The sequence below is a fragment of the Euprymna scolopes genome, chromosome 15 (assembly GCF_053919585.1).
Source record: "Euprymna scolopes isolate OS-2025 chromosome 15, ASM5391958v1, whole genome shotgun sequence".
NCBI classification, from domain to species: domain Eukaryota; kingdom Metazoa; phylum Mollusca; class Cephalopoda; order Sepiida; family Sepiolidae; genus Euprymna; species Euprymna scolopes.
The window spans coordinates 129,619,959-129,633,647 of record NC_136496.1 but is presented as its reverse complement, the minus strand read 5'-3'; the positions used below and the strand labels follow the sequence as shown (position 1 = coordinate 129,633,647).

The 13,689-nt window shown below is 33.4% G+C and overlaps 1 protein-coding gene across 3 annotated transcripts in view; it reads right to left on the bottom strand.

Moving 5' to 3' along the window:
* LOC145294135 (nesprin-1-like) overlaps positions 1-13,689 on the bottom strand; it is a 1,091,614-nt gene that overhangs the window by 205,435 nt on the left and 872,490 nt on the right. For all 3 annotated transcript variants that reach the window (XM_080141241.1, XM_080141242.1, XM_080141243.1), the window contains 2 exons: positions 5,199-5,555; positions 1,343-1,561 (listed from right to left, as the gene is read on the bottom strand). In XM_080141241.1, coding sequence (XP_079997367.1) covers positions 1,343-1,561; positions 5,199-5,555 — 576 coding nt within the window. The remainder of the gene's footprint in view (positions 1-1,342; positions 1,562-5,198; positions 5,556-13,689) is intronic.

Here is a 13,689-nt window from a genome sequence, read left to right as displayed (position 1 = left end):
CATAAAATAAATGCAAGGTAATTTTTTTATTCAATTTAAATTAAATTTTTATACCTTACTTTGTAAAATTTATAAAAATGCACTTTGAAGATAAATAAATTTCAAATTGAATCTTGTACCTTTATTTTTAAAGCCTATAGTAAAAAACACCCAGCCAACACTTTCTCTAGAGACGGTCTCCCCATGACTATACCAATGGACGCTATGTAAATATTGCATATACTTTCTTGCTTTCAAAATATTTGTTTTTTATTCCATGTATTCAGTCGAGCTTTAACAACAATGTAAATAATTTTTCCGGTTAGGAATTAATCTTTTTTAACATTCTTTGGGTATTTTTCCGAAACTGATTCCTTGAAACCAAAAGTTTACAGGAGATTGCTGGAACAAAGCTGACTTAATTTATCGATTCAGAAAATCAAGATAAACACATTATTGGCAAAATCCTACGAGAAAAATAAATAAAAATATAAAACAAAATTTAAAAAAAAAAATAAAAATGAAAAAAAAAATTGTGAATTGTAAAAAACACAGTATTCCACGCAACGTGCAAGACACTATTTCTGGTGTAACAGACATAAACAAAAGAGAGTTCAAAATAAAAGAACCAAAGACTAGTACGTTTTTTTTTTTTTTGTTGGCTTTGAAACCGATATTTATCTGATTTTTTGTAATGTACATGCATAAATAAATTAATATATACACTTTTATTTATATTCACATAAACATTTTATATGGTCACTATAAAACCGTGACAATGTTTTGGTCAGTTATTAATAGGGCTAGGACAACAGCATATTCTTTTCAATGTTTTGACTCTCGAGTGTGTATCCATTGATATTTTGTATGCTTTTATAACGAATGACGTGGTTCTCGGTTGATTAACTGTGTCGGATAGATACTAGAGAGACCAAGCAATGAAAAGAATAGTTTGTTGTCATAGCCCTAGTTATAAATGATCAATGACCTCGTCAGGTGATGTGAGTTTCTTCTTTTTTGAAAGCTATAGTACTGATGAGCTCATTGGTTATTTATAACTAACTGGCCGAAACATTGTCATGCTTGTGTAGTGACCATGTAAAATGTTTATCTGAATATAAATAAAAGTATATCTTGCTCATTTTACTGAATATTATTATAGAAACCTCGTTAAATGCATTGGTTTTCATTTAAATTGGAAAAAAAGTTTATGTAGAATTATCGTTTACTACAATTTCACATTTGTAAGAAATAAACTATCAACCAATAATGCTTTTTAGAGGGTGGTTATATAAAAAAGGAGTTATGGAAGCTAAAGTTGGTTCATGTCTAAAAATAGATAACCAGAAGTAAAATGCTATACCAAGGCAAGAGGTTTGGTCTGGCTACGATCCAGAAGCAGTTGTTTCGATCGCAATAGACGGGAATGGAGAGATTTCCATGGAATCCCTTGGCTTGTATCATCTGACGGTTTGGATATGAATCCACAAGGTTCGATGCTTGTTTCTGAAGGCCTTTGAACCATGGTTGTTGTAATGGTCTGAAATAATTCCATGTGCGCCGAAAATTCACTGTCAAGTTTCTGCAAGAGTAAAAAAAAAAAAAAAAAAATAGTACCATTAATCAATCATTTCATTTTCACTGAGAAAATAAATTTTAACAAAAGCCATTAACAAGAAAGGAAATAGTTTTACTTCCGGAAAAAAAGCGATAACAAAAATAAGGAAAATCTATTGGTTCATCTCACTTCTGCTTGAAATAACATTTTCATCGTTAAATGCACGGATCTTAGTTTAGAGGAGTCCATAATAAGAGACTCTTTCTTTCTTCATCATTTTCAATCCTTTTGTAATATTTTTCATCATTGAACTGTCAATCTATTCATCTCACCAACTCTTATCCTCGAGTGGCTTTCTCTATCATGATTACTATGGAAGGTGCTCTACTATCTGGTTCTTTGTCGTAAGATATTCACAACAAGAACTCATTTTACCATAACTAAAAAGAACTTTTTTTTTCCTTCGTATGTCTTAACATTAAACGAATTTCCATGAACATAGTTTCTTTCTAAAAAAATTTCTACCTGTGAAATGCATTGCAATGATCCATTGTCAATAAGAGGAACTTAAAGAAGGCCGGGGGTTACATCAGCAGAAATTGTCAAAATAATATGAGAACAGTAGTCCAAATCATCATCATCATCTAATGGTTAGTGTTTTTGCTCCCCTTGATTCACGGCAATTCTATCTACTCTCCATCGCATCATGTAGGTCTTCATAAGTGCATTGTGAATATTCTATTAGTTACTTGATGTACATGCTGTGATGTTTCTGACAAAGAGGGAAGAATTGCTGTTTCCTGGGTCAAAATCTATTCCATCTAACACTTATCATTGGCAAGTTTTTAACCTTGAAGTAGCATTTTTTTTTTAGTTCCTTACATCAAGTGGCTTCATACGTTGTCTGGAGCCATATCTTTGTTTTGTCATCCACAAAAGAACATCGTTGATGACGCCATCCTTAGCAAATCTTTTGAAAAGTTTGACTGTCGCAAAGCTACGAGATGCCTATTAACCTTAGTCTTGATAAGACCAAGGCTATAAGTAGGAGGAAAACAGTCAGCAAGAAGAGTTCCTCAATCCTGCAACTCTTGGAAAGAAGCTACCAGAATATATTGAGGTATCAAAACGGCAAATTGATGGAGACCACGAAATCAACGATTTAAACAAGGCAGGAAATCGATCAGACAATTCTGAAGAACACATGTTATGTTATAATAGTATTTATAAAAAAGACTGAGACTAGCAACATCACGTCTATGAGAGAACAAGGCAAAAGGTTGAGATGCCGTAAAACAGACAAAGCCAAGCAAACTAATAAAAGGAATGAATCGTTTCCCTCAAGGTCACCAGTCTCATTCTCTGTGCTTATGCTATGACTCAGTTATAATGGATATAAAAAAAGCGAATTGATGAAGACCACTGGACCAACGAGTCAAATGAGCTGGAATAAAGGAAGCAGGGAATATATCAAACAGTTCTGAAAAACACATGTCATTTTAGTATTTAAAGAAAAGATTGTGATTAGCAACATCACGTGTGTGAAAGAGATGTTGCAAAGAGGAAGAAAGGGTAGGGTTACACAATTACAGATAATTTTCTGCACCTTAGCAAGAACCCTCAAATAGGACGTTGTCCCGTTTTTCTTTTGTGTTTATAACCCACGTAATGTCCACTCTAAATTTGGAAGATGTGAGTAAAAAGCTATTCTGTAACAGAGCACGTATGGGTATGTGCAGAAATATCAGCAGGAGCTGAATGATAGCTGGCCAGCAAAAATGTTAGCAGGCTTTAAAATACATATAAAAATATTAGCAGGCGTTAAAATGCATATGAAAATTAGCAAGTGTGCGAAACCTTGCGTCACAAGAAAAGGAGAGAAAAATACTTCATGTGGTCGAAAGAGAAGCAAAATGCATGCCGGGAAAGGTGGACGGTAAACAGGAGGGCGAGAAGACAGAGACTTTTGAAAATGTCGTGTGTTCGAAAAGAATTAGGAAATAAAATAAAATGCGTTGTTTTAGAGGAAGCACGAATAAATGCATTTTATTTGCATTTAAAAAAATGCCGAGTCGGATTTTTATTTCTTTCCTTTTTTTTTGTTTGTTTGTTTCTGCGATGTCACAAACCCAATGAATAACAAAAACAATAAATTAAAAAAGGTATTGACATTTATTTATAAAACGAAATAAGTGTCTATGTGAAGAAAGAAAGTTTTTAAAATCAAAATGAAATAGATTTTCTTATCAGCATGAGCAAAACAGCTTAATAGTAAAAACTGCTGATTGAACAGTGTTGATATAGAAACATCTGACAAGGATTTTTGTGGAAATTTTATCAAAACTAAAATTTCCAACAAATCTGAGCAACTTTAAGTAGAATGGTCCTCTAGAGTAAATGTGGTATTTTGGTGACGGAGATGATTCTAGGATAACATTTTTATTTTATTTATTTCCTTTCCAGGATGTTAGACACAAGGTCAAGTATAAGTTTAATGGAAGTGCTTCTGTGGCATAAATTGGATTTGAACTTGGCACCCCCAGGTTTTCAGTTGGTGTCATAAGCACTTAAACACTATTATCCCCCCCCCCAATTTTTAAAAACTTTTGACCAAGGATGACCAATAATATCCATTTTCTCCATATTTTGATAGCCTTGTGCCTTTTGTCTCAAATGTAAATGTTTATGACTTGCGCAAACAAAGAATGTAAAGTGTTTCTGTCTTTGGTCAATGAATAGAACTCCTTCTAGACTGAGGCAATTTTATTTTTTCCCAATCCAGAGTGTCACTTTTTGAGGCGCTGGATTTTCCCCACATTAAAAACCAACTTTGTCCTTGTGAATAGGCAAGTTCATAAGGGCTAGTCAGCTGCATTTGAGCTATCATTTAAGTAGCCGGGTGCTTAGTTTTCAAAGCAACTCTTTTTGATTGGTTGAAGTCCAATTTCAGTAACCAATCGAGATTGAATATTTTATAAAAGTTAACCAATCAGAATTAAGAATATAAGGAAATTGTTTTGCTGCTGCAGACACAAGATTTTTATGCATCACCCTCTATTGTAACTGTATGGCGAAATTGGTTTATAGAAAACTATGACGAAAGTATCATATTCTGTTTTTCGTGCTGGCATGTGTTGGATAACTTTTAAAAATTAGCTCCTAAACTAACCTATCTCTGGCCAGGTTTTTATTTATCCCTCTTTCTCTTAGCTCTATCCTTATCATTTCCATCCATGGTTCTTTGCCCCACCCCCTCCTCAAATGACCTTGCTACCTCTCATCCATTCTTTCAACATCACCAGCATATTCGGTTCAGCATCTGTAAAGTACAAGCCTATGTTGGGTGACTTTTAGAAATTGTCTTCCAAACTAACCTGTCTCTGACCAGGTCATCATTTATCCCCCTTTCTTTGAAATTCATCCTCATCACTTCCCCCATGTTTTCTTTGGCCTTTCCCTGCCAACTGACCCTACAACTCTTCATCTATTCTTTCCTTCTTCTTCTGCATCATCATCATCATCATCAGTACTAGTAGTTTAGTTTCCATTTTGCATGCTGACATGTATTCAATGGCTTTTTCGGAATTGACTTTTGACCAATTTAGAAATTGACTAAAATAGAAATAATTCCTTTGAAATAAAATATCAACTTTATTCTCACCTTTTTCTGTTTGTCATTATATTTCGGACTAGATGTCTTAAATTCCTCAAAGTAATTGTCTTTATTGTCCGTTTCATCCAGCTTATTGACATTTAGCCATTCTTCAATGCTTTTCCTGTCCCTTTCAAATTCAGAAGGAGCTCTCTGTTTGGCCTCAGCTTCCTTTAAAGCCTGCGACAAAGAGTTTAGATTTTTAACAATGTTCAGCTTCAGCGTGCTGAGATTTTTCTGGAGACCAACCAATTTGTTGCGATAATCCTCTGCAGAATCAGACGGTTCAAATTCGCACACACTGTCGCACTGAACGGCCATGTCCGATAGTTCTTTCATTTTCTGATGAACACTGTCTTGGAGTTTCTGTAAATTAAAAAAAAATAAAAACATGTTTAAATCAAATTTTGTGTTTATACACACACACACACACATTGAAATCGAAAATCAGAAAAAATTTAGCTTATTTTCTGAAACGATTTTTTAAACTTAATTCTTAATTGTTAGTATTAATAATAAAATAAAATATAAGTGATTTTAAACTATCTTTAAAACTAAAATCTATGTGTGTTTTTACATTTGCAAAAAAATGTATATAGGTTTTTATGGTAATCTAAAAACTAAAAAAAAAAAAAATCCTGTATAGGTAAATATTCAGAGATTTTAAAAGATCGGAATCTGGAATTGTATCGGAACCATGTAAGTTGCCCAAAATAAATTTTTTTTTTTAAGGTAAACATGTGATAAGTGCATGACTAAATATGCAGCAATAACATAATTTTGCAAACTTGTTAGTCGCAATACGAAACAATATTTTAATAGATACATTTTGAAAAGTAATAAATTACCAACTAAGAAAACTTGATATTTGGAACTTGGAGAATTATTATATTACACACATATATATATATATATATATATATATATATATATATATATATATATATATATATTGGATTATTTATCTTTCACCAGACTATTCATTCACGTGTAATCACCCTTTTCTTCACCATATTCCCTCATCTTCACTTTTTTTTTTATCTGCTTGCTCCTATATATATATATATATATATATATATATATATATATATATATATATATATATATATATACACATATATATATATAAAGATAAATAAAAGGAATTTTATATATGTGTGTGAGTTTGTTTGTTCCATATTGACTTGAAAATGGCTAGGACAATTATTATCGTATTTCACACGAATGTATTTTATGTGGCCGACATTGTTCTTAGATAAGTTTTGTATTGGAATGTCTTCAATAATAATCGATAATCAAAATAATTCGATGAAAGAAATAACGATTTTGACCCCAAAGTTAACACCTTACATAGCCTAACATCACGAGTGCATTTGAGAAACTTTATTACCACACAAGCCGAAAGGCTCGACACATAAAATCAACAGTAGGTTCTTTGATATGACAGGGGCGCATTCGAAATGAATGGTTCTGTTTAAAGCACAATTGAACCACGATACTTGACTTTTTCATTTTAAACTTTAAGTCAAGCCATTATATAAAAAATAATTTCATAAAATCAACTTTTATTTCTTTATAATGCAATGTAGACTACAATGTAATGTTAACTAAGTCACTGCGAGAGGCATGTGAGCTTCCTCCCGGTGTACCACAATGGGTCCTCAACAAGAGCAGACAATCGATTGAAAAATGGACGATTTCACCGATTTTGATGACATTAAAAATATGGGAGTGTGAAACATTCGTTGATCATCATTAAATCCCGGGCAACGTCAGATCACCCTGCTAGTATATAAGGATGAAAATTGAAATTAAATAACATTTTATTGCATCATCAAAGCAATAAGGAAAAGAAGAAACCTCTTTAATCCATAGCATTTCAAAGCCTACTTTTATATTTATATACATATTTATATATATATATATATATATATATATATATATATATATATATATATATATATACATACATACATATATAAGTCGAGTTTTTTGTCACACTGACATTGATATTAAAAACCTACTTTTGTTACATAATCATGTTAGCATTTAGAACATGGCCACGGACTCAAATGCATATATATGGATTAATATTGGAAGAGAAGGAAAAGAAAAGGAGAGAACAAGAAGTAAAGATGAGAAGAAAGAAGAGAAGACAAAGAAACTGACGCGTGGCAGTTAGCCATTTACATTTGGCAAATGCGAGAGACTACCCTTTCTCTTATCTCCCTTCCGAAAGTCGTATTTTGTAAAAATGGTCGTCTTGCGAGTGTGATTTACGAGAAGTGTTTTATAGTACCCTAAACTGATAGCAAGTAACTGTTTTGGTTACATGAAATGACAAAATAAATATCTTTTTCTTTCACCAAGAAATATTTGTGCCATGTTCATTTGCGACTGTGTCTGCATACTACGTGTTGGGTCCATTAGAGAAAAGTAGACGACTGTTACAAAGGTTTATTTGGACAACGTTTCACTTTTTCTATTTAAAAATAATTAAAACGAACTTCTTGATATACACAGTCATGGATATGTAAGCGACTAAATAAAGGTTAACTAATTTGCATATTTATTTGAAAATCGAACTTTCATTAATTGATTATTCAATTATTTGCTTTCTTATTGGATGATTTGTTTCGTGTATATTTTCCATATTGTGCAATATTGCAAAGAATTTAGGATGAAAACGTTCTAGCACGCACACACACACACACACATATATATATAAGTGACTTTATTTGTGTGTGCGAAACTGACTATCAAACTCCGACTTGAATTTTTGGTTTACAAACTTGAAACATGATATATAGGGGATTTGGACCTGTGGAACAAATTCGATTTGATTTTTTTCCAGTAAAAGTAATTGCCAACGAGTCAAAATTGAAAAAGAAGTAACGTTAGCAAGAGCAAGTCGACTAAACCTGTTACTTCACCACATGCGCAAATGTACATTTATACATTAAAGTAAATTAATTTTAAACGTTTTTTTATTCATCTCTAAGTAGATCAAACGATAATGACTAAGGCCTAATGACTAAATACTTTAGTTTCGTTTTTAGCTGATGTCACCCAGGTCATTTTGTCTTAATTTTGAAATCACTTTTATATATTGGGTAAAATATGATATTCAACAGAGAATTGGTTCTATAATAATAAATATGAAATCTCATAAGTTAAAAAATATTTAAGCGTATTTTATGACTGGACCATGCTGGGAGGGGGGGCATTAATATATATTAAGTACAATATAATAATCAATAGAATTTTGGCTCTATAATAATTTCTATGAATTAAAATATCATATTTAAGCTTATTTTATAACTGAGCAACACCAGGCGGTTTGCTAATATATATACAGGGTGCCCCCCCCCCAAAAGAAAACAAAAACAAAAGCTAAATGGAGGCCATCTAGAACATATGCTGTAGAACGGAGAAAAAAAAGGCCAAAGACCCTAGTGTTTTGATGTGATGTTTTGAATATAATAAACTAGGTATGACCAAAGTTTCATTTCATTCAGACAAAACACTAAGAAACGGAGCCTAATTAATGTTGGGGCCCGTTTTTTGGGGGGGGTCACCCTGTATATTTCAATTTTATAACCGAGCAACACCAGTCGATTTGCTAATATATATATATTTCAAATGCAAGATGTCTGCCCAAGATTTTGAAAATGTGCTCCCCATTAAAACAGTTACTTTATGCACCCTATTTCGACATGGGTGTTTGTTTATCTGTTTTTGTTTGTTTGTTTGTTTCTGAACGTTTCCAGACTTGATCTTTGGATTTCTGAAAACTTATATATATATATATATATATATATATATATATATTCAGACTGCGAGAGAATATATAATTATTTCCACAGCCAGACATCGTCGTTTATTCAATTACTGATTGCTCGCTAGGTTAGCGTTTCATGATGGCATCGAATTGCGAGTATAAAATTCCTACTTGTGAGACGTTGACTTGGGTTATAGCTGATTGGATGTCCACGTCCCTTGATCAGTATGAGGTAGGTTTATTCCACTGTTGAATCTAAATCATGGTTTGCTTGATCTGTGTTAGTTGATAGACATTATTGTGTGTGCGTGTGGTGTGTTTGTTCAGTTAGTAGAGTGCTCGCCTAGCATGCAAGAGGCTTGGGTTTCAAATCCTAAGTTCAGATGTGTCTAACTGATGAGCCCAAAGGAGGACGAAACTACAGTCTTGGACTTCCGGTTTGTTGGCATTCTTGGCTCTTGTGAGTTGCAACGTTGTCTGGCTGTGGAAATAATTATATGTATGAATACGTGTATATATATATATATATATATATATATATATATATATATATATATATATATATATGTTTAAAAGTGAGAATGTGAGTGTGTGACACTTCTAAACCGTGAGGACACTTTTCAACTTATATAAACGAATTTTCGATCTAAAAACTTGGAATTTGGTATATAGGGCATTCAGACATGTAGAAAACTTTTTGAATCAGTTTTCATCCGGAAAATGGGCTGCTAAGGGTTAAAAAAATTGGTACTGGGGGGGGGAGCATCGGATTTTTATCTGTTTGTCAGCTGTTTCACGAATGTGCATTCTTGTAACGTTCACCTGAAAATTTCTTATGTTAAGAATAAATAGGTTCGAAAAGACTTTTAAAGATCGTCTCAAGCTGGTCTAATGGTTATTGTAATTGACCTACTGTCTTTAGGTTTTAGTTTCGATCTCAGCTCGAGTATTTTTTTTTTCATTACAAGAAGTGAACTGTTTAGGAAAAACAGAATACTTGCAGTTTCTTTCCGTTTATTTTACTTTGTTTTTTTTTTTATTTAACACCTAATTTTAATACCTATGGTATTTCTGTTTATAAAAAATAAGAAATTTGCATTAATTAAAATATAATATTTAAGCGTATTTTACGACTGGCCAATGATAGGCAGTCTGCTAGTATACTAGTGTGTATATATATATATATATATATATATACACACACACAAATTTACTTGGTCGCGTCACTGGATGTGCTAATGTTTGGGACAAAGGGTCGGTTAAAACCAGAAGTTCCTGTCAGGCGACTTAATAAATGGTTGCATTCCTCAGAAGAAACCAGTCCTCAAACCTGCTCCGATCATGTAATTTTCTTCACATTAATAAAAAATATATATTGTTCTTCTTTTATTAAGCACTCTGGTACTGGCCAGTCTCATCGTTGCTTAACTTCAGTGTGTCAAACGTGATTATGCCGTATATAAGAACAAAGTATTAAGGAAATTTGTTAAAAAACACTTTAACAAGAGTTAAAAAGATATTTGGCTCACTTGCAGGTTCATTAAATATTTTGCAAACAAAATCCGATTCCGCATTTTGCTAACTCCTCCCCTCTGATGAAAAGAAAAGTATTTCTTTTGAAACTCCACGCATTAAGAACAATCCACTTCATTTGTGTTTGCTTTTTGAAAATTTAATGTTTTTAACTCTTGCTAAAGTGTTTTCCAACATATTTCATTAATTCTTTATTCTTATTACTAGCGGGGGTACCCGGCGTTGCCCGAGTGTTTGTTTCCGGGACGGGGGGGGGGGGAGTTTTAAAAAATGTTATGGTAGGTAAGTAGGAAGGATCAAACCCGGTGTCATGAGTAAAAGTAGGAAAATAAAGTGTGAAAAAAAAACAAAAAAAAACAAACATCTGCAACGTTAACAGTTCGGCCACCAAGAAAAGTCCATTCCAGTTGTTTAGGAAAAAAAAAAAAAAAAAAAAAAAAAACGACTACGGTAGGTCGGCACGAACGTGAAAATATAATGTGAATTGTCCAGCACGCTAACCACTACGCCACAGAGCACTGCAGCTTAGTTTAGTGATTTTAAATAACTTCACATGAAAGAACTACGAAGCCAAACCGGTGTTCTCTTCTCAACTGTTCCTTGTGAACGATCCCCAAACGGTGTTAAGTGGTGGCAGGGGGAGGAGGAATTTATTAGAGAGAAAATATTTTACCACTTCCATTGATCTTAACCGATTTTGGCCGTGACTTCTCAGCAGAAAAAGTATAGAAATCTAAGATTATCGAGGAATTTGAGAAATAATAAGCCTATAACACACCTCAGATATTGTTCTGCCGTTTGTGCATATTATATTTGCATGAAATATCTTGATTTTTAATCCTATTAAGGTCAAAATCCGACGGGAAAAAATGAGTTCATTTTATTTATATAGAGAAGAGAAGAGAAGAGCTCTATTTCCTATTTTGGTTTTATTGAGCTTTTACATCTGATTAGGATTACTTTATAAATATCAAGTCTTTAATATTTATAATGTTTTTTGAGTTTACTGTTTGGATTTACTTTGTAAACTTAATTGTAATTATTATTTTTTTTTTTTCATATATATATAACTTCAGAATAATGAAATGAAATATATCTACTGGTATGCAAATCCAGTGATTTTTGGTCTTACAAAATATTACTAGATGTAATTTTTTTTTTCTTTTTTACAAGGTGGTCACCACTTATCAAGGCCCGGAAGCCACTCAGGGATAAGGGTTATTGCAAGTACAGTACGTTAGTGTGGATATTTAGATTGCCTACTTAAGGGGGCGGTTCATCAAGAATTTGTTTACGTTGGACTTGAAGACATCCAAGTTGTAGTCAGGAGGGAAGCAGGCAGACGGAACAGAGATCCACAGGCGAGCAGTTCTCAGAAAGAAGCTTTGTTCATGGAATCTACGTTTTGATTTAGGTATAGATAAAGAGTGAGGCAAGTTTTTGACAGTGGATTCAGCTAGACGGGTGTTTTTTGTAAAAGATTGGCGAGGGGGGACCAGAGATTGGAGTTCAGACGAGCACCTGCCATGGAAATAACGATAAAACAAAGATAGGCTTGCAACGTCTCTTCTGTGGGAGAGAGGTTGCAGGGAAGAGAAAAGGGCATCCCCCACTAAGCCACAAAGTCTATTTTGTACTCTGTCAAGGCAGGAAAGGCTGTTTTTAGCAGCTCCTGCCCAGATATGGCAGCAATATTCCATCCTTGGACATACTTGGCTTTTATACAGATAGAGAATTGCATCAGTAGTGAGATATCTTCTGGAGCGGTAGAAGGATCCCACTATCTTTCCAGCGACCTTGGCAACAGACTTAGTGTATGTGTTCCATTTCAGATCAGGAGTGAAGGTCAAGCCCAGAAGCTTGTCAAAACATGGGGCTTCTCCTAGACGAGAGCCATCCATTTCAATTGATGCCAGATGGGGATCAGAGCGTTGATGATGTAAAGATAGGAGTTTGGTTTTTAGATGCATTAGAGGTAACCAACCACGTCTTCCCCCACTGAACCACTCGTTCGAGATCAGAGGAGAGAGAATCAGAGAGAACTTTGTAATTTACAGCCTTTGATGTGTTGCCATAGATGGTCGTGTCATCAGCATAGATATCAGCGAATGATTTAAGTATGTGTTTTGGGAGATCATTGATGTTTATCAAGAAGAGAGTTGGGCCCAGGATGGACCCTTGAGGGACTCCAGCATTAATACTGCAGGCCTCTGATTTTTGTCCATCAACCACTACTCTTATGAACCTATCAGAGAGAAATGATTTAATGATAGAGAAAATATTTCCAGTTATACCGTAGCTGGAGATCTTGTGAAGTAGGCCTTTATGCCATACCTTATCGAAGGCCTTTGCTATGTCAAGAGCAATTGCCCTGGAAAGGAAACCTTTGTCAAGAGATTCACTAACCTATGAGATATAACCGTTAGCATATCTGCAGTAGATCTTGCAGAACGGAAACCATATTGCATGTCACTAAGAAGGTTGTTTCTGTTGAGGTGGTTGACTATTTCTCTATTTAATATGGATTCCAGCAACTTACTCATGACACACAGGAGACTTATTGATCTGTACTGAGAGGGAGATGACTTATCACCTGAATTCTTAAATACAGGGCATACTGATGAGGTTTTCCAGAGTGTTGGAAAGCACTTCTCCTTAAGGCAACGTTTAAACAGTTTCGTAAGTATGGGAGCAAGTTCTGGTTGAAGCTTTTTTAACACTATAATTGGGATGCCGTCAGGGCCAGTAGCTTTACTGGAATCAAGGTGTATATTGAGCAATTTTATTTAGCTGGTATTGTCTTATATATTTTATATAAGACAATACCAACTAAATAAAATTGCTCAATATACAGGATAGAATAAATTAATCAAAATTTAGGAATTTAAATTTTATGATTTGAAAAGGTTAATCTTCAAATATAGAATTTTTATTGTTTTAAAAATTATTTGTTTGAAAGATTTATTAAATTGTATTCTTTGTTTTCAAACAATAAAAATTTCTATCTTTGAAGCTTAACCTTTTCAAACCATATAATTTAAATATCTAAATGTTGATATATATATATATATATATATATATATATATATATATATATATATATATTCACATCTAAGCACAGAAGCAACTTATTAATCCTTCAAATTTTGGTTGATAAGTATCACTCATGACACATATTACATAAAA